Source organism: Chanodichthys erythropterus, chromosome 7 (genome assembly GCF_024489055.1).
Source record: "Chanodichthys erythropterus isolate Z2021 chromosome 7, ASM2448905v1, whole genome shotgun sequence".
Taxonomy (NCBI): domain Eukaryota; kingdom Metazoa; phylum Chordata; class Actinopteri; order Cypriniformes; family Xenocyprididae; genus Chanodichthys; species Chanodichthys erythropterus.
Window position 1 is genome coordinate 31,657,689 of NC_090227.1, and position 24,396 is coordinate 31,682,084.

Below are 24,396 nucleotides of genomic sequence, written 5' to 3' on the forward strand. Positions count from 1 at the left end.
CGTAGAAAACCGAACATTAGAAAAAGGATAAAAGAAAAAAGATCACACAAACATTAAAAGAAAAAAAAGGAAAAAAAATACATAATATATAGAAAATTGTGTAGTTAAAAATATAACATTAGAAAAGACAATTGTTTGAAACTCAAGGCTTAAGTGGTAGACACAAAAAAATGCATTTTTAAAAACAATCAAGTGCACAACAAATAAGTCATTTAAATGATCTCATGGCTTGTCTTGGCATATAACATTTCAAAAACCATTCAAGTATTTTGAAACATCATAAAACAGGTTTCTCCAATCTGTGGATCAGCAACAGCCACAGACTAATAATAAATACAGCTTTTAAATATTGATTTGTAAGAGTAAGTGATGAAGCCTTTACATGTCATTATTGAAGTGCATTTACTTTTTCACAAATAGCGTCAAAGACGTGTGAATAAGTTGTGTAACTTCCTACTTAACAGCTCCACCTGATAGTCACTGTGATCACATTTGATGTCTGATCATAACCAGATATCCATTTAAACATTTCTGGTTCTGCTCTCTCTGCTCAATATGTACTTTACCATATATGCCCCAATTAGAAAGACATGCCCCTCGTGCAACAAAAGTAACTGAAGTATCCCCTTGTGCAAGGGACAGTTTGTAAGACTGTGACGGTTAGCCGTCAGCAGCGGTGCCTGAAGGGTTTCAGTGAATTCCAGTTTCTCCTGCTAGTCTGAGTCCGAGTCACTGCTGGGTGTTGGGCTGCACTCATGGATAGCTTGTCCTAGGGGCGCTAGTGTGCCATCCTTCCTCACTCCCATTGGTCTTATCAGTTCTTTTCTGTTGAGAAAGCAAAACAAAGCTCAGTACTTTTGCATGTTGTGTGCTACTTCGGCTTTGCATGATCACGTCACATGCAAATAAGCGTACTGGGAGATACAACCAGCTGGAATGACCAATTTCAGTGGAAACTTTTATTACATTATGTCTAGATTTTCTTTGTACAAAAATGAAAGTGCGCAAAACGGAACAGCAATCTATGATGATCTACACACACATATACATGTCTGTTCCATCATTCTGCAGTCTAACACTAATCAATTTGAGGTGACAAAGAACTTCTGGTCATGAAAGTCATTAAATGGTCATTAAAAGATGCTGGCAAAATGAGTTGCATTTTCAAAAATATTCAACAATTTATTGTTATTCTCACATTCTCTATTAAAAAAAAACCTTCAAAATGATGTATGGTTTGTTGGAATCTGACAAAAAAAAAATGACAACTACACCTGTTTGAAGTTGATAGAGTCAGCAAACTCTAAGCAAAGTTAAAGTTTTCTGAAGGTTTTAAAACAAAATCACCTAGCAACCATACCTTAAAATCCATGGTAATACCACCAAATTTGGCACATACCAAGTCAAACCCATATCTATAGGAAATATATATATTTCAACTTTTTTTTTTTCAATGATTCCACATTTGTTTGATTAACATTAATGAAACAGACAGCCTATAGGCTATATTAAGACCTACTCTACCAAACGGATCTAATATAATGTTACACATCAGATGTTTTTTCCCCAAAAGTTAACCAAACATTCATTTAAGACATAACAGATAATGTTTCGTGAATACTCGCCAAGACAGATTTTTTGAAATACTATTGAAATATCAGGATCGTGCACTGTCTGAGTAAGGTCGTTTTGTTTACATCAGCCTGAGTTTGAAAATCACATTTCATTGGTTCAGACTCATGTAATCGAGACTTCGCTATGAATATTCACAAAGTTAAAATGCTGTGATTTAAAACAATACCAAACTTATGCTGATGGAAGTGCCAGTAGTCGAGAAGCGAGCAGAGAAAAACTGCATTTTTCACAGTCAAAGAAAAGGTACTCCTCTCAGAAAACGTACGATGCTATATATATATATATATATATATATATGCTATATATGCTATATATGCTATCTATATATATATATACACACACACTTTTCAGGTTGGGGTTATTACAAATATGATTTTTTTTTTTTTTTTTTTTGTACTTTTATGCAGAAAGGATGCATTAAATTGATCAAAACTGACAGTAAAGACTTTTTTTTTTTTTTTTTTTTAATTGTTACAAAAAAATCTATTTCAAATAAATGCTGTTCTTTTGAACTTTCTTTTCATCAAAGAATCCTGAAAAAGTATCATGGTTTCAAAAAAACAACAAAAAACAACAAAAAAAAAAAGCACAACTCATTTTTGCATATAAAATTATAAAAAGAAATGTTTCTTGAGCACAACATTAACATATTAGAATGATTTCTGAAGGATCATGTGACACTGAAGACTGTAGTAATGATGCTGAAATTCAGCTTTGCCATCACAGAAATACACTACATTTTAAATGGTATTAAAATAGAAAACACTTCTTTTACATTGTAATAATAAATACAAACTCCAGAATCCAGCATCCATCATTTACCCTACATATTTATTGTGCTCACATCACGTCAATTTTGTTTTTCGGGCCACTAATTTGTCACTACAATCCACCTGCTCTTTGAAAGAAACCCTTTGAACTGACCATTGTCGCTGCATTCAGTTCTGTCCTCTAAAGAGGCCTGTTGATGTGTAGAACATCTTTTTTGCCTTTACATCTGGCCACATAAGAGCCCTTGGAATCACAACCCTAACCCCCCCCCAATCCCAGAGCGGCCCTGCACCCCCACCACCTCCTCGGCCCTGCAGTTTAATTACAGGATCAGTGCTCATTCTAATCTCTTCAAAGCCTCGGCAGCTCCTCCACGCTAATCCAATTATATCTGCACTGTGTGTCACCAGCACACCCCGAGATGATTCATCAGAGTATTAGCCAATCAAAGCACAGACAAAAATGATTATTAACAACATTATCCAATAAAAGCTGTCAAAAAGCTCATTTGCATTCATTTATGTCATTTATATACAGATAAACTGGTAACACTTTACAATAAGGTCCCATTAGTTAATGCTTTGATGCAAGCAATACAGTTTATTACAGTATAATTTTAATGTTTAATTTTAATAATGTATTTGATGAAATCACCACTAAGCATAATAAATGCTTTAGAAGTATTTATAGTTAATTAATGCTAATAAATAAAATCTTATTGTATACTGTTACAGATAAACGTGTATAAATTCCTAAATGGTATAACAACTTATATCAAACTAAGTTTTTCAACAAAAAAGCAGGGAAAAAAATTATCTTATCCCTGATTTACAAGCCTGTACTGCACTACTGGCTGCAAAAGAGCACCCTGACGTCAAACGCACGTCATGATGACTGCAAACAAGATATTAAGATGACTAGAAGGAAACAGACATTTCCTCTGCGTCCCTCGAAAACCAGAAGCCAAATTTTATGTTATCCAATCATCAGCATCTGCGCTGATAAGTAGCCTGAGCAATTTAGTGTTTATGTACGTACATCTGTGTGTGTGTGTGTGTGTGTGTGTGTGTGTGTGGATATGGGGTGGAGAGTCAGTACTAATTGGACAGCAAGTCAAGCAGCAGACAGAGGGAGGGACATTCCTCCATGGACATGTTGCGTCTCCCCAGCAGCCGTAGCGGGGAGCACCAGTGCCCTCCCTCTCCCACACAACACCTCCTTCATCCTGATAAAAGGAATAGGAGGAAGAGAGAAGGAACGAGGATTCATTCTCAAAGACAGGAATCTGCCTCTCTAGGGCACACGCTGCTCATTACGACTCAAACGCCCTATAGATGGACAATGACGCGTCCTCTTGTGTTTGCAAACTTATTTAACGTAGCCCGGCAGCTAACGTACATACGCACACCCCTAATTGAGCCAATGTCTCAAACCACTTCACATCTAAGGACAATGTCTGGCACCCTGGCTGAATAAAACAGACGGCGTATGAAAGAGAACCACGTATATATGTATTATGAAACCTCGGTGTATTGTACAAAAGAGCCCGAGTCCGCGACCCCGCTGCGTGCGCCAATTAGCTGGTAATTAATGCAGCGGGGCTGCGGTGGCCGGTCGGTGTGCATTGACTCCTGTTGAATGTGGAAGGCCAGCTGTAAATGAGGCAGAGGATGATGGTGGAGGATTCTTGCCTTAATGAAGCGGTTGGTAAGGAGCGCTGTGGGAGCAACGGCGCTACATCGCTCACCGGTGTCTCGCTAGATTACGCCACCGGTTGTTTAGGAAAAGGTCAACATGAATGCGGCCCTGCACATATCCAGCCTTCAAAGAGGGTGATGAGAAAACAAGCACAATGCTTCTAGCAGATGGAGTCATCTATGAGGGCATTATGAACTGGTTCATGTAAGATGATGAAAAACAGAAAGAGCAATTGACTGGTATTAATGAGCAAGAGGAAAAACATTTGGTTAACATTTTCATTTCTCCTTAATGTTAAAGCTTGATGATAAAATATGTACACTGACCACTGAATAAGTGGAAATGAAAGAACCAGACAATATCTGCATGTCTAAATTGCCACACAAATAAATGGATTATAATTGTCAAATTTGCTGAAAGTATCTTATTTCGTTTAGGTGTTATTGTCATGTATATGTATGAGTTCATAAAAAATGACCCATGCACAACTTTGATTGCATTTTTTTGCCACTATCAAAATTTTGGCATTTGGGCTTCAATATTTAGCCAACGACCAATGTTTCCGAATTTCCTGCGAAGATATTTGTGAATGTTGTTTTAAAGCTAAATTGAAATGTTGCACAAACTATAAGGCGAAACCTAGCATGTTAGGTTATCGTTGGAGTCGGCAAGGATTCAGGAATCTAAGGAAATGACTCCCATTAAAATAAGTCAACCATGCACATAAAAATATTTGATTTCACCACTAGGTGGTGCTGTCTCTAAACTTCTCAGGCTCCTTCAGATCATTGTGCTGATGACCCATACACAGTTTCGTAATGATATACAGCATTTTGCTACAAAATGGCCGATGCCCAAAATGGGTCAAACCGTTCAGAAATTATAAGCAAAAATAGCTATTTTTGCTATTTCCTGACTAGTAGGTGACGATGTGCTGAAACAATATATGCTAAAGTGTTGCGGAGATATAGCCTCACGTCCAATTTGGCATGCTCTTCTTCAAATTTGTTAGCGCGTTATTTGAGAATGGTTGGGTTTATCAAAAAGCTTTTGATAACTTTTTACCAGCATAGTTTTAAGATTATCTGATTTGATTTTCAAGGAATTTGAAAAAGTAGTTTTTTTTTGGCAGGAAAATTTGGCGGGAAAAGTTTAATGATGGAAATTACCTTGATCGAATCGTATTGAGCCAAGGAATCAGAGAAAAAAATAATTTGTTTCTAACACTTATGGTTCCAAAGTTATTAGCGTAAACATAAGTAAAACTTTGGATGTAAAAAGTAAAAATTAAGTAAAAAGTGGTGGTGCTAGTACGGAAGAGGATTAGGGCCAAGCAATAATAAAAAAATAAAACCATCTCGAGATTAAAGTTGTTAAATTTCGAGAAAAAAGTCGAGATAAAATGTTGAGAATAAACTCGTTCAATTACGAGAAAAAAAAACGTTAAATTTCAAGAAAAAAGTCGATAAAATGTTGAGAATCGTCATTAAATTATGAGAACAAATTCAATAAATTATGAGAAAAATGTCGTTACATTTCGAGAAAAAAGTCAAGATAAAATGTTGAGAATAACGTTAAATTATGAGAAAAAAACTCGTGAAATTTCGATAAATTACGAATTTGTTCTCATAATTTAACAAATTTTTTCTCGTAATTTAATGACTTTATTCTCAACATTTTATCTCGACTTTTTTCTCTAAATTTAACGAATTTGTTCTCGTAATTTAACGACTTTTTCTCGTAATTTAATGACTTTATTCTCAACATTTTATCTCGACTTTTTTCTTTAAATTTAACGACATTTTTCTCATAATTCAACAAATTTGTTCTCGTAATTTAACGACTTATTCTCGTAATTTAATGACTTTATTCTCAACATTTTATCTAGACTTTTTTCTCAAAATTTAACGAATTTGTTCTCGTATTTTAATGACTTTTTTCTCGTAATTTAATGACTTTATTTTCATAATTTAATGAGTTTATTCTCAACATTTCATCTCGACTTTTTTCTCGAAATTTAACGAGTTTTTTCTCGAAATTTAACTTTAAAATTTAACTTTAATCTCGAGATGGTTTTATTTTTTTATTATTGCTTGGCCCTAATCCTCTTCCGTACGCTAGAGAGTCTGATCTAGAGACAACAAATTACAACATATGTAGTTAATGCTGCAGTGCCAAATTTCATAACTTTCCCACAAGCGGTTCTATGGGCTGCCATAGACTCCCGAGGGGAAGAAGAAAAATAATAAGAACGTCAACGGATACAATAGGTGCTATCGCACCTTCGGTGCTTGGCCCCTAAATACAACTTTAAAAATATATTAATAATCGTAGTAGTAGTAGTAATTATAATACTACAACTACTTCTACTAATACTAATAATATGTTAATTAGTTTCTTAATATTTCAGAATTGTAACTATTTAATTGCATAAATGTTTAATTGTTACAAAAAACCCACCTTGATAATTCATCAATCATATTGACAAGCTTCTGAGCTTCATATTCCTTTTGTTCCTCTGTCATCTCCTCAAAGGGGTTTGGCATTGGGTGCTCTATGTGACCTGTAATGGGGTTAATGCTAAAAAACACAAGAGAAAAAAACAATAATGTTTGTCACTATAATCTATGAATGCAAAAAGAAATGTAGGAAAGCTGAGGAAAAATATGATACAATACAAAATGATACAATTTCTTAAATATAAGGAAATAAGACCAGCTGTTATGAATACATAAAAATGCACTTACAAAGGTTTGGCTGACTTGTATTCGTCAGTGTCCGAGTCTTCATCAGATGAATACTGGGTCTCTCCTCTGCCTCCGGCCAGCAACCCTCGTGCCATTAACAGCCCCGCAGCATTGCCGTAACCAGTGTACTTCAACAGATTATCCACTGCATCACATGAACAACAGCGGAATATGATGGTCCAAATGAAAAAACAAAAACAAATAACTATCATATTTCAGTAAACGGCATAATGTCCCACAACTGCAAACAACAACGGCATGCTAAGCGAACCAGGAATAAATGTATTGTTTTCTTTTTTTGGTCCAGCCCAAAAGAACCAAGAGTGAACACATCCTTAAGAAACATCAAAAACCAGCAAAACTCTCACCGCTCTCCTTGCAGAGGACAAAAAGGAACTCAGCAGCCCCCTGTTTCACAGCCATGTCTATATGGGTCATGAGACGCACCAGTTTGTTTCGAACGGTGCAGCCGATTTCCGGCCTTTCCTTCACATCCTTCAAGGGAGGCAACACCTGCACAGCAGCAAACAAAGAGAACACATTCAATCAGTGACTAAATATTCACATTAACTGAATATCTAAAGCACTAAAGAAACAGAAGCACAGCAACAGATCTTAGTTTAGAGAGCAGTGAATTACACTGAGCATGGACTCAATCCTGCACCTTGGCCTTGAGGTATCTGCGGATGTCCCTGTGGTATCTAGAGCTCTCTGTCATCAGACTCAGCACAGGTGTCAAGCCTTCTTTATAGTTGGAACCCTGAGTGAATAAAAACACATGAAGCATGAACGAACGCAATAAGGAGTGTTACGTCTGTATAAGTGTATACATTAGCCTATGGTAATGTAGAATGTGATCATGTAACTGTGCACGCTGTTGCTTTGTCTTTCTCTCTTTCTCTCTCTCTCTCGCTCTCTGGTAGCGCCGCTTGATCGGGACCAGGTGTTGCGAGTCAGGTGGAAGGGCGGGAGCGCTTAAAGGCAGCAAACAAGGATGGTGGAGTGAGCCGTGTTGCCGCGTCGTGAAGCTCCACGCGTGGTTTTTTTTTATCCTGTTTCCTGCCCCAGACAACTAAAAGGGTTATTGTGCTGCTGTGTGACCAGCGTTATTGTCAATTTAGTAAGCATCATCTCCTAAAATTGCTGTGTGACGGAGATCACTTACTTAATTTATCACTTAAGAGTTGAGACCTTCTGCTGTTTTTCCTTTGTGTAATCCGTTCTGAAAAAGCGTAGTTTTGTTATTCATTATTTGGTTACGTTTGGGTCGGGGAGTGCCACTTTTACTTTGTGCAATCTAGTTTTCTCCTGTTTACGTTTAGTTAGGGAGCCAGGGTAAATTCTTTGTATTTTATTTGTTGTTTTCTTTGTACAGGTAAGTTAGTATTTTCGAAACCCTTAGTGAGCTCTCCTTTTGTTTGTTGTTTTGGCCTGTAACCCCTCCCGATGAAACTCTGAGAATATTATTGTTTCATACAAAATGATCATAATAAAAAGAACTGTGATTTGAGAAATTTGTGGTTATTGTGAGCTGGGACAGGAGACCAGGAACCGTTGCCCGCTTGGGGTTTTTTTTTACTTTTGTCTCCGGTCCGACCGAGCCCTAGACGGCCGGATCGTGACAATTGGGGGCTCGTCCGCTCGTTTTTTTTTTTTTTTTCTTCTCTCCCGTATGTTAGCAACGTTGCTTGGCTGCTTTGAATTTTCGGTGGGGAAGGAAGTGTAGGATTTAAGATGGAGTTCGATTTAATTAAATTTACTCTTTCGCCCACGCTGGAGGGATTCGACCGCTGCAGAAAAAAAGACTTGATCGTGATAGCTGAGTTTTTTAATATCTTGGTTTCTAAAGAGCAAAGGAAGCATGTCATAAAAGACGAGTTGTATGCCAAGTTAGTCGAAATGGGTATTTTGCCTGAACGTGTAGCAGGAGGTTCCGAGGCGGAAACTGAGGGTGAAATCGCGTCTGATGGTGCAGATTCGGTAAGTGATAGAAAGTCTTCTCAGTTTGTAGATCCGGTGGTGACTGTTCGTCTGAAGGAATTAGATCTTGCGTTAAAAAAACAGGAGCACGAAACGCAAATACTCCGACTGAAAGAGCTAGAATTAAAAACTGATCGGGATGTTAAATTACGTAAACTGGAGTTGGAGGTCCAAAGGCTGCGTAACCAGCCAGTTCCATCACCGCGCGTCAGACCCCCTTCCAGTACTTCTGAGGTTGGGCAACCTGACTTCGATGTAGGTAAGTACATTAAGTTGGTACCTCCTTTTCGTGAAACCGAAGTAGACTCATACTTCGTAGCCTTTGAACGCGTCGCTGCTAAATTAAAATGGCCTAGAGACATGTGGGCATTACTGTTGCAATGTAATCTCGTTGGCAAAGCCCAGGAGGTGTGCGCGGCTTTGCCAGTGGAGGATTCATTGAATTATGACATTGTTAAATTGGCTGTTTTGCGAGCTTACGAATTAGTACCGGAGGCGTATAGGCAAAGGTTTAGGAATTGTTCAAAGACAGCCAAGCAAACGTTCGTGGAGTTTGCGCGTGAAAAGAGAGCACTGTTTGAAAAATGGTGTCTTTCTACCAAAATTACTACGTTTGAGGAATTGCAAGAACTAATTTTGCTCGAAGATTTTAAGAACTCGCTACCGGAAGGTATTGTGGTGCATTTAAATGAGCAAAAAGTTTCCAAATTATCAGATGCTGCAATCCTAGCAGACGAATTTGTGCTCACGCACAAAACCGTATTTTCTCCCATACGCGCGCCTAAATTATTCTCTGCCGCGGATTTAGGGAAGGAAAAAGATAACCATTCTCCCCGGTCTTCTAATGCGTCTAGAAACGCTCCAAAACGGTCCGATCAAAAGAGAGTATGTTTCTATTGTCTTGACCCTGGCCACTTAATTTCAAATTGCAAAGCGTGGCAGCAGAAAGCGAAGTCAAAAGGAGTAGCGCTTACGTCGGTTTCTGAGTGCGTGAATTCAAAATCCGATGATTCACCTTTTAAATCGTTCCTGCAGATGGGAACAATAGCACTTGTTGATGATGCTAATCCTAAGCCGGTCGTAATGTTACGAGACACGGGGTCTGCTCAATCATTGATTCTAGAGGGTACGCTGCCGTTCTCGTCAAAGTCTTATACGGGTACTAACGTGCTCATCCGTGGTGTGGGAATGGGCTGTACTTCAGTGCCGTTGCACACGATTTATCTGGAGTCTGAACTGATTTCTGGTCCTGTCAGCGTTGGTGTTTATTCACAATTGCCAGTGGAAGGTGTGAGTCTGATCTTAGGGAATGATCTGGCTGGAACCAAAGTTTTCCCGTATCCGATTGTCTCAGCAGAGCCTGCTGCTGACGACCAAAATGACCCCCTTGTAAATCTATCCTCTGTTTTTCAGTCATGCGCTGTGACGCGCGCGCAAGAAAAGAAATTCAGAGATGTAGTTGATCTTTCTAGCTCATTCCTGGTTTCGTCGCCGGAGAAAACAGAATGTAAATTGCTTGTTCAGCCGCAACCACACTCAAATGACGCTGAAAATGAAACTTCCTTGAAAGTAGGCCGAGAACAGTTAATTGTTGCGCAAAAACTTGATGTAACATTGAATAAGTGTATTAATGCTGCAGTTGACAAGGCACAGGTTTTAAAATCGACGGTAGGTTATTTTTGGGACGAGGGTGTGCTGATGCGCTGGTGGAAACCGTTAGATTCTGAACTTGATGGGGTTTATCAGATCGTTCTTCCTTCCGGTTATAGAACCCAAATAATGAAGCTGGCCCACGAGCATATTTGTTCGGGACATCTTGGTGTTACGAAAACTTATGACCGTATCGCTAGACACTTTTTCTGGCCCAACATGAAGTCCTCCGTGTCTGCATTTATTCGATCTTGTCACATCTGCCAACTTGCTGGTAAACCTAATCAGGTGATTCCCCAAGCGCCACTGCAACCCATTCCAGTGATGGGAGAGCCTTTTGAAAGACTCATACTCGATTGTGTAGGTCCCTTGCCTAAGGCAAAATCGGGTCATCAATATATTCTCACTATAATGTGTGCAGCTACACGCTACCCAGAAGCCGTGCCCTTGCGTTCTATCACGACGAAGGTGATCGTTAAAGAACTAGTAAAGTTCTGTTCCATGTTCGGTCTGCCAAAAACGATTCAAACGGATCGGGGTACAAATTTCACATCGCATCTGTTCGAACAGCTTGTTAAAGAACTACGAGTTGAACATCAGTTATCAAGCGCCTCACATCCCGAGTCCCAGGGAGCACTCGAGCGTTTTCATCAGACGCTGAAGTCAATGTTGCGCACTTACTGCGTCGAAACTGGTAAAGACTGGGTAGATGGCTTACCCCTGTTAATGTTGGCCATAAGGAGTACAGTACAGGAGTCGTTGGGGTTCAGCCCTGCTGAACTTGTGTTTGGGCATACCGTCCGAGGTCCTTTGAAGCTACTTAGTGAACAGTTCCTTTCTAAAGATCCTCTCCGCATGCCAGTATTTGAGTATGTGAGTACGTTGCGTGAGCATCTCCATAAAGCTTGGGAGATCGCTAAACAGCATCTGTCCGATTCCCAGTCTAAAATGAAAACTAGGTATGATAAAAAGAGTGTCGTTCGCAGTTTTCAACCTGGGGACTCTGTACTCGTGTTACTGCCTGTACCAAACTCTCCTCTGCAAGCTCGCTTCTCTGGTCCATATAGAATAGAAAAGAAACTTAGTGAGACCAATTACACAGTTTTAACTCCTGATCGGCGGCGCAAAAGCAGAGTTTGCCATGTGAATATGCTCAAAGCATACTTTGCCAGAGATGAGTGTAACAGAAATGCTGTGATCAAAGATGTGTCTGTTGTAACTTCTGTCAATCTGCCCTCTAGTGATGTGTCTGAAGATGATGTGATCGACAAAGATGTTCAAATAACTTGCGGAAGGCTTTTAAATTCTGCCATTCTGTCCACCCTGTCGTCTCATCTCTCATACTTGTCTGAGGAGCAACGCGATGATATCACTGCTCTGATCAGGAAATACCCAGCATTATTCAACGATGTTCCCTCACAAACTAATGTGCTGGTACACGACATCGATGTAGGTCAAAGCACGCCCGTTAAACAGCACGCTTATCGAGTTAACCCATACAAACGCCAAGTTATGAAAGATGAAGTTGAATATCTGGTGCGTAACGGTTTTGCTGTAGACAGTCAAAGCCCATGGAGTTCGCCCTGTATACTTGTGCCCAAGTCTGACGGCTCGCTCCGATTCTGTACTGATTTTCGCAAGGTAAATAGTTTGACTAAACCTGACTCCTTTCCGCTTCCTAGGATAGAAGATTGTGTTGACCGAGTGGGTTCTTCACGTTATGTTACCAAACTAGATCTTCTGAAAGGATATTGGCAGGTGCCGTTGACACCGCGCGCATCTGAGATCTCTGCCTTTGTGACACCTGATGTGTTTATGCAATATTTGGTAATGGCCTTCGGGATGCGTAACGCACCTGCCACATTCCAAAGATTGATGCGAACAGTATTGTCTGGAGTACAGAATTGTGAAGTGTATCTTGATGACGTGGTGGTGTACTCCATGTCGTGGGAGGACCACTTACATACCCTTGAGCTTGTCCTTCAACGTTTGGCTGACGCGTCTTTAACGCTGAACCTAAGTAAATGTGAATTCGCCAAGGCTGTTGTTACGTACCTTGGAAAATTGGTTGGGCGGGGGCAAGTTAAGCCGATAAATGCAAAAATCGAAGCCATTGTCGAATTTCCTGCGCCTACCAATAAACGTGAATTACGAAGTTTTTTGGGAATGGCCGGATATTACAGAGGGTTCTGTAAGAACTTTGCCATGGTGGTCGCCCCGCTTACTGATCTTTTAAGAACGGAACGAAAATTTACATGGAGTGATGAATGTGAATCCGCTTTTTGTTCTGCAAAAGATTTGCTGTGTAACGCTCCAATCCTGTCTGCCCCAAACTTTGATTTGCCACTCAGCGTACAGGTTGACGCAAGTGCTCGTGGTGCCGGTGCGGTCCTGCTGCAAACTGATGATGCTGGTATTGAACATCCCGTCAGTTACTTCTCGAAGAAGTTCACCAGATGTCAGCAGAAATATAGTACCATCGAAAAAGAAGCATTGGCACTACTATTAGCTCTTCAACACTTTGAAGTCTACCTTAACTCTGGTGATCGAGTAATGGTGTACACCGATCATAATCCCCTTATCTTTCTGTCTCGTATGTCAAACTCCAATCAGCGATTAATGAGGTGGGCGCTGACCTTGCAAGAATTTAACGTAGACATACGGTACAAAAAGGGTGCAGAAAACATCGTAGCCGATGCGTTATCCAGGGCGTATGCTGGTGATGACTAAACTGTTGTTGTATCTTAACTAAAGTTGTTACAAATTAGTTTTTGTAACTAAGGGTGGGGGTGTTACGTCTGTATAAGTGTATACATTAGCCTATGGTAATGTAGAATGTGATCTTGTAACTGTGCACGCTGTTGCTTTGTCTTTCTCTCTTTCTCTCTCTCTCTCTCGCTCTCTGGTAGCGCCGCTTGATCGGGACCAGGTGTTGCGAGTCAGGTGGAAGGGCGGGAGCGCTTAAAGGCAGCAAACAAGGACGGTGGAGTGAGCCGTGTTGCCGCGTCGTGAAGCTCCACGCGTGGTTTTTTTTTATCCTGTTTCCTGCCCCAGACAACTAAAAGGGTTATTGTGCTGCTGTGTGACCAGCGTTATTGTCAATTTAGTAAGCATTATCTCCTAAAATTGCTGTGTGACGGAGATCACTTAATTTATCACTTAAGAGTTGAGACCTTCTGCTGTTTTTCCTTTGTGTAATCCGTTCTGAAAAAGCGTAGTTTTGTTATTCATTATTTGGTTACGTTTGGGTCGGGGAGTGCCACTTTTACTTTGTGCAATCTAGTTTTCTCCTGTTTACGTTTAGTTAGGGAGCCAGGGTAAATTCTTTGTATTTTATTTGTTGTTTTCTTTGTACAGGTAAGTTAGTATTTTCGAAACCCTTAGTGAGCTCTCCTTTTGTTTGTTGTTTTTGCCTGTAACCCCTCCCGATGAAACTCTGAGAATATTATTGTTTCATACAAAATGATCATAATAAAAAGAACTGTGATTTGAGAAATTTGTGGTTATTGTGAGCTGGGACAGGAGACCAGGAACCGTTGCCCGCTTGAGGTTTTTTTTTTACTTTTGTCTCCGGTCCGACCGAGCCCTAGACGGCCGGATCGTGACAGGAGGAACAGCTGAGCATGTGTTCATTTGAAGTGCAATACCTTGTCTATCCTCTTTTCCATAAAATCTAACAGCATCTGCACTGTGTCCATGTTCTTCCCACCGTACTTTTCCATCCCACCTTGGACAGGGACGTCTATCAGAACATCCAGGCACTGCACGGGAAGGTTACTCAGGAGATTTATGGCATGACTAGAAGAAATAACAAACAATAAAAGTTAAGCACACAATAACATGAGAAAATAGCATGCAGCTCTTGGAATAAGGAACTTTTCTTTGAAGCTGGCCTTTGATTAGAAAGTTTTCCCTAGAAATTGATACAGTCTGATAACCAACATAAAGAACAATTAATTACATAATAATAATAATACTTATTATCATTGATGATAATAAGTATTATAAGTATTTAGGGGCCAAGCACCGAAGGTGCGGAGGCACCTATTGTATCTGTTGGCGTTCTTTTTATTTTTATTTTCGATTCTTCTTCTTCTGCTCTTGAAGTCTATGGCAGCCCATAGAACCGCTCAGGGGCGTAGTTTGTGGGGGGGATGGGGGGGAGGTAACCCCCCCAATATTCAAATGCTTCAGTTACAACCCCCCCAATATTTCAAAATAAAAATCACCATAGATCAGATGAAAAATATGTAGAATTAATTTATTTTGAAGCAATAATTTTGTTTCTATTGAAATATGAGTTCGTCATAATAAATTAGAGAAAAAAATACCTCCCCCTCCATTGAACCGATTGGTAACGTCCAACCAATGCGTGTCGCACTTTCACCAAAACAACGCGAATTGCGCTCTACTGTTTGAATGAGAGAGTACGGGTAGCTCAAAAAATGAAGAGAACCGCTTCCCAGCCGACTATATTAAACTGCTGGTCAAAGAGAGACGTTAAAAAGAATAAAGCATGTACTGAGAAGGAGGTATGAGAATATTGTAATAGCTAGGTACACTCCACATATATTTTAGCTAGCTAGTCCATTGCAATTCAGCCATAGCTAACAGTGTAACTGCAACCAGTTACCAAAACAGCCGTCTGTTTTGTTAGTTCATGTTTTAATAGTGTCTGTATTTATCAATGACAAAAGTATTCACATCGGTGTTTGTTTTCTTCCTAAATTAATCTGACTTTTGAACGAATTGGCTGAATGAACGATTTAAGTGACTGACTCAAAAAAAAACGAATCGCTGCCACCTACTGGCTGTGTTAATATTTAACATAATTTCTTTCTTTTTAGAATTACAGTTATGTTAGAATTTGATGAATGATTATACATAAATTTCATAAAGTTATGATAGATAGATAGATAGATAGATAGATAGATAGATAGATAGATAGATAGATAGATAGATAGATAGATAGATAGATAGATAGATAGATAGATAGATAGAAAATAAATTATCCAATAAACGTTACACACAAAACAGATTATTATAAAAAAAAAAAACAAAAAAAAAAAAACAGACAGCATACCAACGTTCAACCCCCCCAATGTTGAAACCAAATCTACGCCCTTGGAACCGCTTGCGGGAAAGTTGTGAAATTTGGCACACAGTTAGAGGACAGTCTGACCTTTGTCCATAGCAAATTTGGAGTCTCCAATTCAATCCCTCTAGCGCCACCAGCTGTCCAAAGTTGCACTTATGTTTATGCTAATAACTTTTGAACCGTAAGGGCTAGAAACAAAATTATTTTTCCCTCTGATTCCTTGTGTCAAGCCGATCATTTTCCGTCGTGAAAATTTTTCTGCCATTTTGAATTTTCTGGAAAACCTACTTTTTCTAACTCCTCCTAGGCCGTTACTCTGATTTTCATGAAAATTAAACCAGATCATCTTCAGTCCATGCCGACAAAAAGTTATGGAATTCAAGTTGATTCCTCAAACCGTTTTCGAAAAAACACACAAAAGAATTGTACGTAGTGCTTGCGAAAATAGACGTACGGGCGTATCTCCGCAACGCTTTATCGTATTTAGACCAAACTTCGTACATGTCATCACAAGCATGACCTGAGGCATCCTGCAGCGTTTCGGCGCAGCGCCACCTACTGGTACGGAGATATGAAAAATGGATATTTTTGCTTATAACTTCTGATGGGTTTGTCCAAAAATCATAAATTGTCTCATTGGATTTTGGGCATCATGCCGAGTTGAATGATATCCAAATTTTCAAAATCGGACATTTTGACCGACGGCCATTTTGAATTTTGTGCTAAAATGCTGTATTTTACGAACACATTCGCGTATCGTTACGAAACTCGGTATGGGTCATCAGGACAATGCCCTGAAGGAGCCTGAGAAGTTTCAGACCAGCGCCACCTTGTGGTCAAAAGTTTACAAAAATGCTAATAACTTTTGACTATTTTAACTCATTGTAATGAAACTGTTCTCAGTTGATTCCTTGGGTCATGCTGAGATCACAGATATCAAATTTGCCATAGTAGGCTGAACTTCCTGTCCGCCATATTGTTTTACTTTAAAAACCTACTTTTTCGAACTCCTCCTAGACCTTTGCTCCGATTTTCACCAAAATTGAACCGTATCATCTTCAGACGATGCCGACAGAAAGTCAAGTCGATAAGTCAAACCGTTTTCGTATACCAGAGCAAAGATTTTGAGGCATGATGCAAAACCCACTCTTGAAGCTGTACCTCTGCAATGCTTTGACATATTGACACCAAATTTTGCAAGTGTCATTGTCACCTCACTCTGACCATACCACAACAATTTGGACACAGCGCCACCTATTGGTCAAAACTGATGAACCAGTAAATCCTAATTTTTGATCATTTTTCAGTTCTTTTGCCTAAAATGATCTTAATAGGTCTTTAATTGCTCACTGTTGCAGTTAGTCTGCTGCTCCCAGCCATGTTGGCTGGCTTCTTGCGCTGCTTTTTGTGCTTGGCCCCGTAATTGCTGCTTGCAGCTATATTAATTATTATTATTATTAATGTTAATTACGCAATGTTTTTGCAATCTAAATGGATGTTAATATATTTAAATTATATAATAATAATAATTAATTATAATTAATTATCTGGCTTTTTGCAAACTAAATGGTTGATAATAGATTTTAATCTTTACTCATTTAATAGTTAAGCTACATTTTCACTATGTATAGTATGTGTACAGTGCAACAGCAATGAGCATGTTTACAGTTTAGACAAGTAAAGTTGCGATTCCGAACAGGACAACATGAAGATGGCAAAAAAAAAAAAAACTAAACCAAACGCCTTGACCTGACTGCACATTTATCATAAAGACTCCTTCTCACATGTAGGTACCTTGCGCAAATGGATAGTAAATATTTGTATGCCACTTTCATTTGTTCATTTTATAATCTTCTCTGACGCAAAAGAACATTCGATGTACTCATGTCACATTCTAGGAATGTGATGGCGACAGACAAACATGAGCAGGCATTCTGTGAACACTGAGAGGTGGGGGGACCTTCAGTCCGAGGGCACAATTTGAATAACAAAGACACATCTACTGACCAGGACTGGTTCAGCACATTCAGCGCACTTTGTTAAAGGGGGAGCGTAGAGTTAGTCATTTCAGAGTGCTGTAGAATGCATTGAGAGAGGGTAGCATTCCAGGAGTGTGAAAGGGCTGGTGACGGCACCACCGTGGGCACAATGAGTCAAGCCCAAATAAACGGGTGGGAGTTTCAGAATGCGTTGAGCTGTCTCGACGGGGCAAAGAGGTGTGTCATTAATCACTTGGAGAAGACATCTCATCATTCACATTCACCGCACTAGCATTTCTTTTGCTTTCTGGCTCACTGGAATACTGGATTTGAAGCATTAGGTATACAGAGTAAACTGGATTCAGCTGTCGATCTGCTAGAGTGGAAGTACCTGTGAGCCTCCTCTGTTTTATCTTCAGAATGTGTCTTCAGCATTAGGAGATGTCTCATGATGCCTGCAATGAGCCGAAGCTGGTGTTCACTGTCCTATTGAAATAAAGGAAAAATTGTGTGAGTGTTAAACCAAAAGCCTTTTTCACAACAATAGCAGTCTGATGCTATGTTAGAGCTACCTTTACAAACTAACAAATGAACTAGGAAGCAATGGAGAGATCTAGGGACAGAGAGAACCACTGGCTTGAGAAAAGAAAGTGCATCTGAAGACTTCTAAGTGCCATCTGAAATTTTCTTATAAAATCTTGAGCATTTTTATCAAGCTTGTATGTTGATGTTCAGTTATTTCACTTTAAATGGCAATGAAAAGGACCTATTAATTGCCATTAAAGTGAAATAATTGAACGTAAACATACAAGCTTGATAAAAATACTCATTTCAGACGGCACTTAGAGGCTTTTGCATCTGAAGTCTTCATCTTATGTCAAGGTTATCCTGACCATACCAAAACCAACAAAAGGTCAGGCAATTGAGACAGACTTAGCCTTACTTCAGTAACTATTCAAAGGGCTGAGAACTCTGGAATGTACCAATGTTATTTCATTTACTTGGTGAAAGGGTGGGAGTAGCTTTTAGCATTTAAATTTACATTTTTTACATTTTCTCAAGAAAATGTGAGTGGTTCTTGCCCATACAAAACTCCTAACCACAATGGTAGGGTGTTGTGGGTGATCAAAATTGCTCACTCACAAATCTTTGTTAAATTTTGGTTTCTAGACATGGTTTTGGCTCCTCGTTCAATGTGAATCAGTGGCTCCATATGCAAATAGGCTTTCTATATATCTTATGTCAAAAGCAGTAAATCAAATTAGAGCTATGTGTGAATATGCATTACTACTTTGGCTGAGATTCTGAATTAGCAATCAGTAATTTAATTTACTATTCCATGAGGCTATGAGAGAGGAGTCATAATACTGATACTATAAGTGGTACAGAAAAAAGAGCAACAACGTGGTTGACACTGTAGGTTATAGTATTGTCAAAAGTACCAACTTCGGTACCAAGTCAGTACTGAAATTTTAAAAAAATGATACCAGCATTTCCCCCTAGCATTTTGAGCACTGTTGAGCAGATTCTTAAAGACCTCTGTCTGATTGGCCATTGTGTTCATGCCCTCAACAGATGATCAATGGATCAAAAACATGTTTGTCTATCAGCGGATATATTAGAGATCCGCCGATAGACGCCTGCTTTTAAACGCTCTTGTGTGTATCTGTGTAAGTGCTTGACAAAACATGTTTATTTACAACATGTTTTTGAAGCGCTGATCATTGCAGTCAATCACAGACCTTTCTGTTGAGCATGTGAACACAATGGCCAATCAGAGGTGTTTAAGAATCTTCTCAACAGTGCTCAAAAAGCTAGGGGGAAATAGTGGTATTGTCAAATTTTTAAAATTTCAGTACCGACTTGTTATCGAAGTTGGTACATTTGACAACACTAGTAGGTTACATGATTTTATGTCTGTATGACTGTATTCATGCTACACCTGCATACTTACAGAACGTACTTTATCAATGGTTGAAAAGTAAATTCTCCAACAAATGCAAAACATACTCAGACAATATGCAAATTCAGGGTGTAGGATTTTTCTTTTTATCATCCAACAGGTAAAAATCGCACATTGGATAAAGCCAATGCATATATGCAGTCCTAAGCATGTGGAGCTTCTAACGAAATTGAGATTTGGCTTTTAGAATGTGGGACGTATTCTTCCATATTGCAAATTTGCACTTTGAGTGAACGGTCTTGGTGTGTATATATATATATATATATATATATATATATATATATATATATATATATATATATATATATATATATATATATATATATTTATATATACTTTGGTATAATTGAGGCATCATGGTTTTAGTAAAAATTGTTAGGCAGGGTTATTATAGTTCCATCATTTAAAACGTTTTTGTCATTTGAAATTAAACGTTATCTGAAATAAAATAAAATATAAAAAACAAACTTGTTTGATTTAAGCTAGCTGCTAAGGCAACATATAGTTTAAATTGATGTACTAGTTTTTTAATAAAAAACTATATAGATATAGACATGTTTTTTTTTTTAAATGACAAAAAAAAATAATAATAATTTAACATATTAATAAAAAACTATAGTAGTCTCTCAATGATAGAATAACACTGTTGTTAAATGACAAAAAAAATACATTATGCATAATAGTGATGCTACAGCTCCACAAATGAAGCCATAACCTATCATTTGCATTCTTTAAATATTTACAAAGCACTTCAGAGACATTTCAAACACTAAACTAAATCTAAACATTGTGGATGTCAAACAGCAGTGGTTAAAATGATCCAGAGACGTGAGATTCTTGCCAAAGCTAATAAAAAAAAAAAAGACCATCAGAGCATTGAAATTAGATTTTATAAAGCTTGATGGTGTTAAAAATATTAATGCCAATGAATCTACGACCTGATTAAAGAGAAAGAAACCTGTCTTTCCTCACTCTGCTGGCGGCAAGAGCACCGACTCCACTTGGCATCAATTATTTACCAGTGGTATAATAGGAAACTGAAGCCCTGCATTATCCTCCATTCTGTTTTTGGTGTGAGATACACATGCGATTTAAAGGTCCCGTTCTTCATGATCCCATGTTTCAAACTTTAGTTAGTGTGTAGTGTTGTTGTTAGAGTATAAATAAAATCTGTAAAATTTTAAAGCTCAAAGTTCAATGCCAAGCGAGATATTTTATTTAACAGAAGTCGCCTACATCGAACGGCCAGTTTGGACTACATCCCTCTACTTCCTTCTTTAATGACGTCACTAAAACAGTTTTTTGACTAACCTCCGCCCACAGGAATACACAAAAAAGGGGGCGTGGTCTTGAGTAGAGTTATAGAGTTGCGTTTGTAGAGTGTGTTTGTCGCCATGTCGTCGAAACGCTGTTATTTTCATCCCGCAGTCCAATCACCTTTGTTTGGCCTTCCCAGGGACGCTGTACTTAGAGATCAATGGTTACAATTTATGTTTAACTCGGTTCCCGTAAAGTATAATTGTGTTATCCTTACTGCAATAGTTAATGTTGGACTGCAGTGCACATAATGGCCACAAGAGGGGACTATGTTTATGTATATGGCTGTTTTCCGTATGAGGTACTCTTCTGAGTGAGTGCTAACATTGTACATTTTCTGTCGCTGCTTGCCGAGATTAAAGAGTTCAGTCTCTCTGGAATTATTGTCTTTTGTGTTCATTCGGCACAACACCACAATAATCCACATGTAAAACTATGTGCAGCACACATTATGGTAAGAGGCGTGACCTTTCTGGGCAAGGAGCGCTAAGCTGCTGTCGAATCACAACACAGGAACCGCTGGCACAATCAGAACTCGTTACGTATTTCTGAAGGATGGACTTCATAGAACAAGGAAGTCATCAGCCCGTTTTTATGACAGTGGAAATAGCGGTATACAGATAAGTAAATTATGTGAAAAATACACGTGATACATGAACACATGTTATATTGCACACTATAAACACAATCAAAGCTTAAAAAAAACCCATGAAAAACGGGACCTTTAATTTTTTTTAAAATTATGAACAGTGCTGCTTTCTTCAGGTTAATTCCAGTGTATTGCACAGTGTACATGGATGCAAAGCCTATAACTTTTTGACTCACCTGCCAATGGCTGATTACTGGCAATAGATAGATCTATGATACTTTGTGTGAATTTGTCCTTTCAAGCGCAAAAAGATGTAAAAAAAAAAAAAAAAAAAGAGAGCTCAATTCAGTATTTGTGCACTGTCTGAGACACTGCTTTCTGGGCATGCACTTCGGATGTTTGCACACAAAAAACTTCCCGCACAAGTAACGAACTGAGTTATCTTTCGTGTCTTCTTGCGCATAAATATTTAAATTTGCAAGGCTTAAACTTTCGTGACGTTGCAGCACTGGCCGAACACGAACATATTCTGAGCGTCGTTCATGTTTGTTCACGTTCATATTCGCACAGCACTGCATTGTTAAAATTCATAAAAATGTTTCCGGTGGCCAGTGTTAATTTTAGGCCCTGCATGGATGTCAATTTATACAGTAGGTTTGTAAAAAGCATCATAAAATAGACATAAAATGTTATTTTGCTGTTCTACAAATACTGTCAATCTCACCTCATCACTCGAATCAGACATAGTGATGTTAAACAGAGCTTTAAGGGCTTCCATGGCACGCTCGTTGTTTTCTAGTGAAATGGGCAGGGCTTCTGGATCAGGTGGCGCAGCCTCATATGGCCCCACCCAACGCACGTCGAGAGTGCGTTCCAGCACATTAGTGAGCAGCCTCACTGCGCCCACCTCCTTCTGAAGCGTGCTACGCACATCTGTCCGCAGGGCGGAAAGCAGAAACAGCAGCCGAAGAGAGAACAGGCCAACCTCATGATGGGACGAGCTGACCGAATGCAAACAGGCACACAGGCCCTCCGCCAACTGCAAGTCAGCTCCCACCTGCTGTGCCGACACACTGTTGAACACCACGTTGCACAGGCACTTGAGGGCCTCCACCACTACCCTCTCCTCTTCTGCTGACTGCGCCTCCTCTAACGGCTCTCCGTCGTGTCCCGCCACACGGATCCGGGCCAGCCCTGCTAGAGTGAGGATGCCCTCTCTGGTGGCTACGGGTCCAAGTACACGCTTGTCTCTGGACAGGATGCGCAGGGTCTCCAGGCAGGTGCTTTGGCAAAGTGGAAGATCTGACCGACGGAGGACTGTAAGAAGACCCCGACACAACTTCTGCAGAAGGGGCCACAAAACAAAAAAGGTTAAAAATGTCATTGCTCATTTTAAATAAAACAAGGTGCATACTGAAACAGCACAGAACATACCGTACTGAGATGCAAAACAAAATAGACCATAAATCTGTTACTCACAATGCGTGCATCCTCCTCTTTGTGGTCAAAGGCAAACGTGTGGCTGTTCTGAAATGAAATAAAAACATTCAGACGATGTAAATCCATAGTTTTTTCATACACTGGTCAACAGATTTAGGCTATTATAATTTTTTTGTCCAATTATAACATCTAAAATACACATTTTAAGTGTTTATTTCAGTTTATCTATTAGTCTCTGTAGATTTCAATTAAAATACATATATTTTTAAAGTTTTTTTTTTCCTCATGCACCAAGTCAGAAATCTCCACTTCAGTGGCACTCACATTACATTTATATTCATATCCATACTATTCATATTCATATCCATAAGATTTTTACAGAGAAGCTTATTAATAAATATTTCACTTTATTTACATAATTTATTCCTAAAAAAATGTTTTTTTAAGCTGCTGAGTCTGACACTATTTTCTAATGTATGGAGTGATAAAACCTTTAATGAAAGTTTTATTCACATTTCTGCTCTGGAAATGTATGCAAATTAGTGCATATTTAATCAGATAATGCATCACTTCATATTTAAACACGACATTTCAGAAAACTTGTAATCATTTTGCAATTAACTAACTGTGGTTTATTTCAAAGCCTGTATCCAGGAAACGGTTAAGGAAAATCCGGTACTCTTGAGATTTCCTCCAAAACAAAACAAAATGAGCATAGCGTTCAGGCATCATTAAAATCATGACATGGATAAAATTGCTGTTCACACCAGCATAATCCATACAGAAATGGTTCGTTAATAATCGGGCAGCACAATAATATTTCCAACAGTAACGTTAGTTACCCGTCTGACAGCTGTCAAGCTTAGCTACTTTAGCCTTTAATAACTTAAAACATCCAAAACAACCGTTCATTTCTACTCTGTTCGTCTGCAATAACCATTTTTCTCCAAGATTTCACATACTACTCATTCATGGGGGCAAATATTGCATTTTTTGTTTAAAAACAGTCAAGTTGGGTTTAGCAAATTGGTTCTGTTATGGCTAACAGCTGGAGGATGCTAGTTCACGATCACAAGGCGAACGCCTCGTGGCTTTAATCGCTTAATACACATAAACACATGCTCAGAGTTCAGAAATAAAGCATTTTTGTCACGGAGATTATACATCTTTTTGTTGGTTCACACACACACTGGGTATATTGAGATTAGCGAGCGGCTAACTGGCTAATATCCATTTACACTGCTAACGCGCATTAAAACAACATGAGAAAGCTAACAGCAGCCTCTTTAACGTACCTCTGTGTTATACTTCAGCAAAAGCTTTTCAACCCCCTTGTCATCTCCACCGTCGATCTCTGACAGAATAGCACTTAAACTCATCTCTGAATGTTGCTTTTGCCGTTCACTTGGAAACACTGGCAGTCCTTCTCACAATAACAGAAAAGATGAGAGTTACACACCTCCTGTTTTTCTAATCTGTTCAACTTTCACCCGTCAAACGTCACGTTTCTCAACCACACGCTTTTACAA

General features: G+C 38.9%; 1 protein-coding gene across 1 annotated transcript; it reads right to left on the reverse strand.

Moving 5' to 3' along the window:
* Positions 1-75: 75 nt before the first annotated feature.
* On the reverse strand, positions 76-24,386 carry ric8b (RIC8 guanine nucleotide exchange factor B). The gene is made up of 10 exons (XM_067390206.1): positions 24,163-24,386; positions 22,907-22,954; positions 22,152-22,769; positions 17,950-18,044; positions 14,129-14,279; positions 7,516-7,611; positions 7,220-7,364; positions 6,852-6,996; positions 6,565-6,684; positions 76-825 (listed from the first exon to the last, which is right to left on the reverse strand). The coding sequence occupies exons 1-10, from the start codon at positions 24,244-24,246 to the stop codon at positions 714-716; spliced, it is 1,614 nt and encodes a 537-aa protein (XP_067246307.1). The 5' UTR covers positions 24,247-24,386; the 3' UTR covers positions 76-713.
* Between the last annotated feature and the right edge of the window lie 10 nt (positions 24,387-24,396).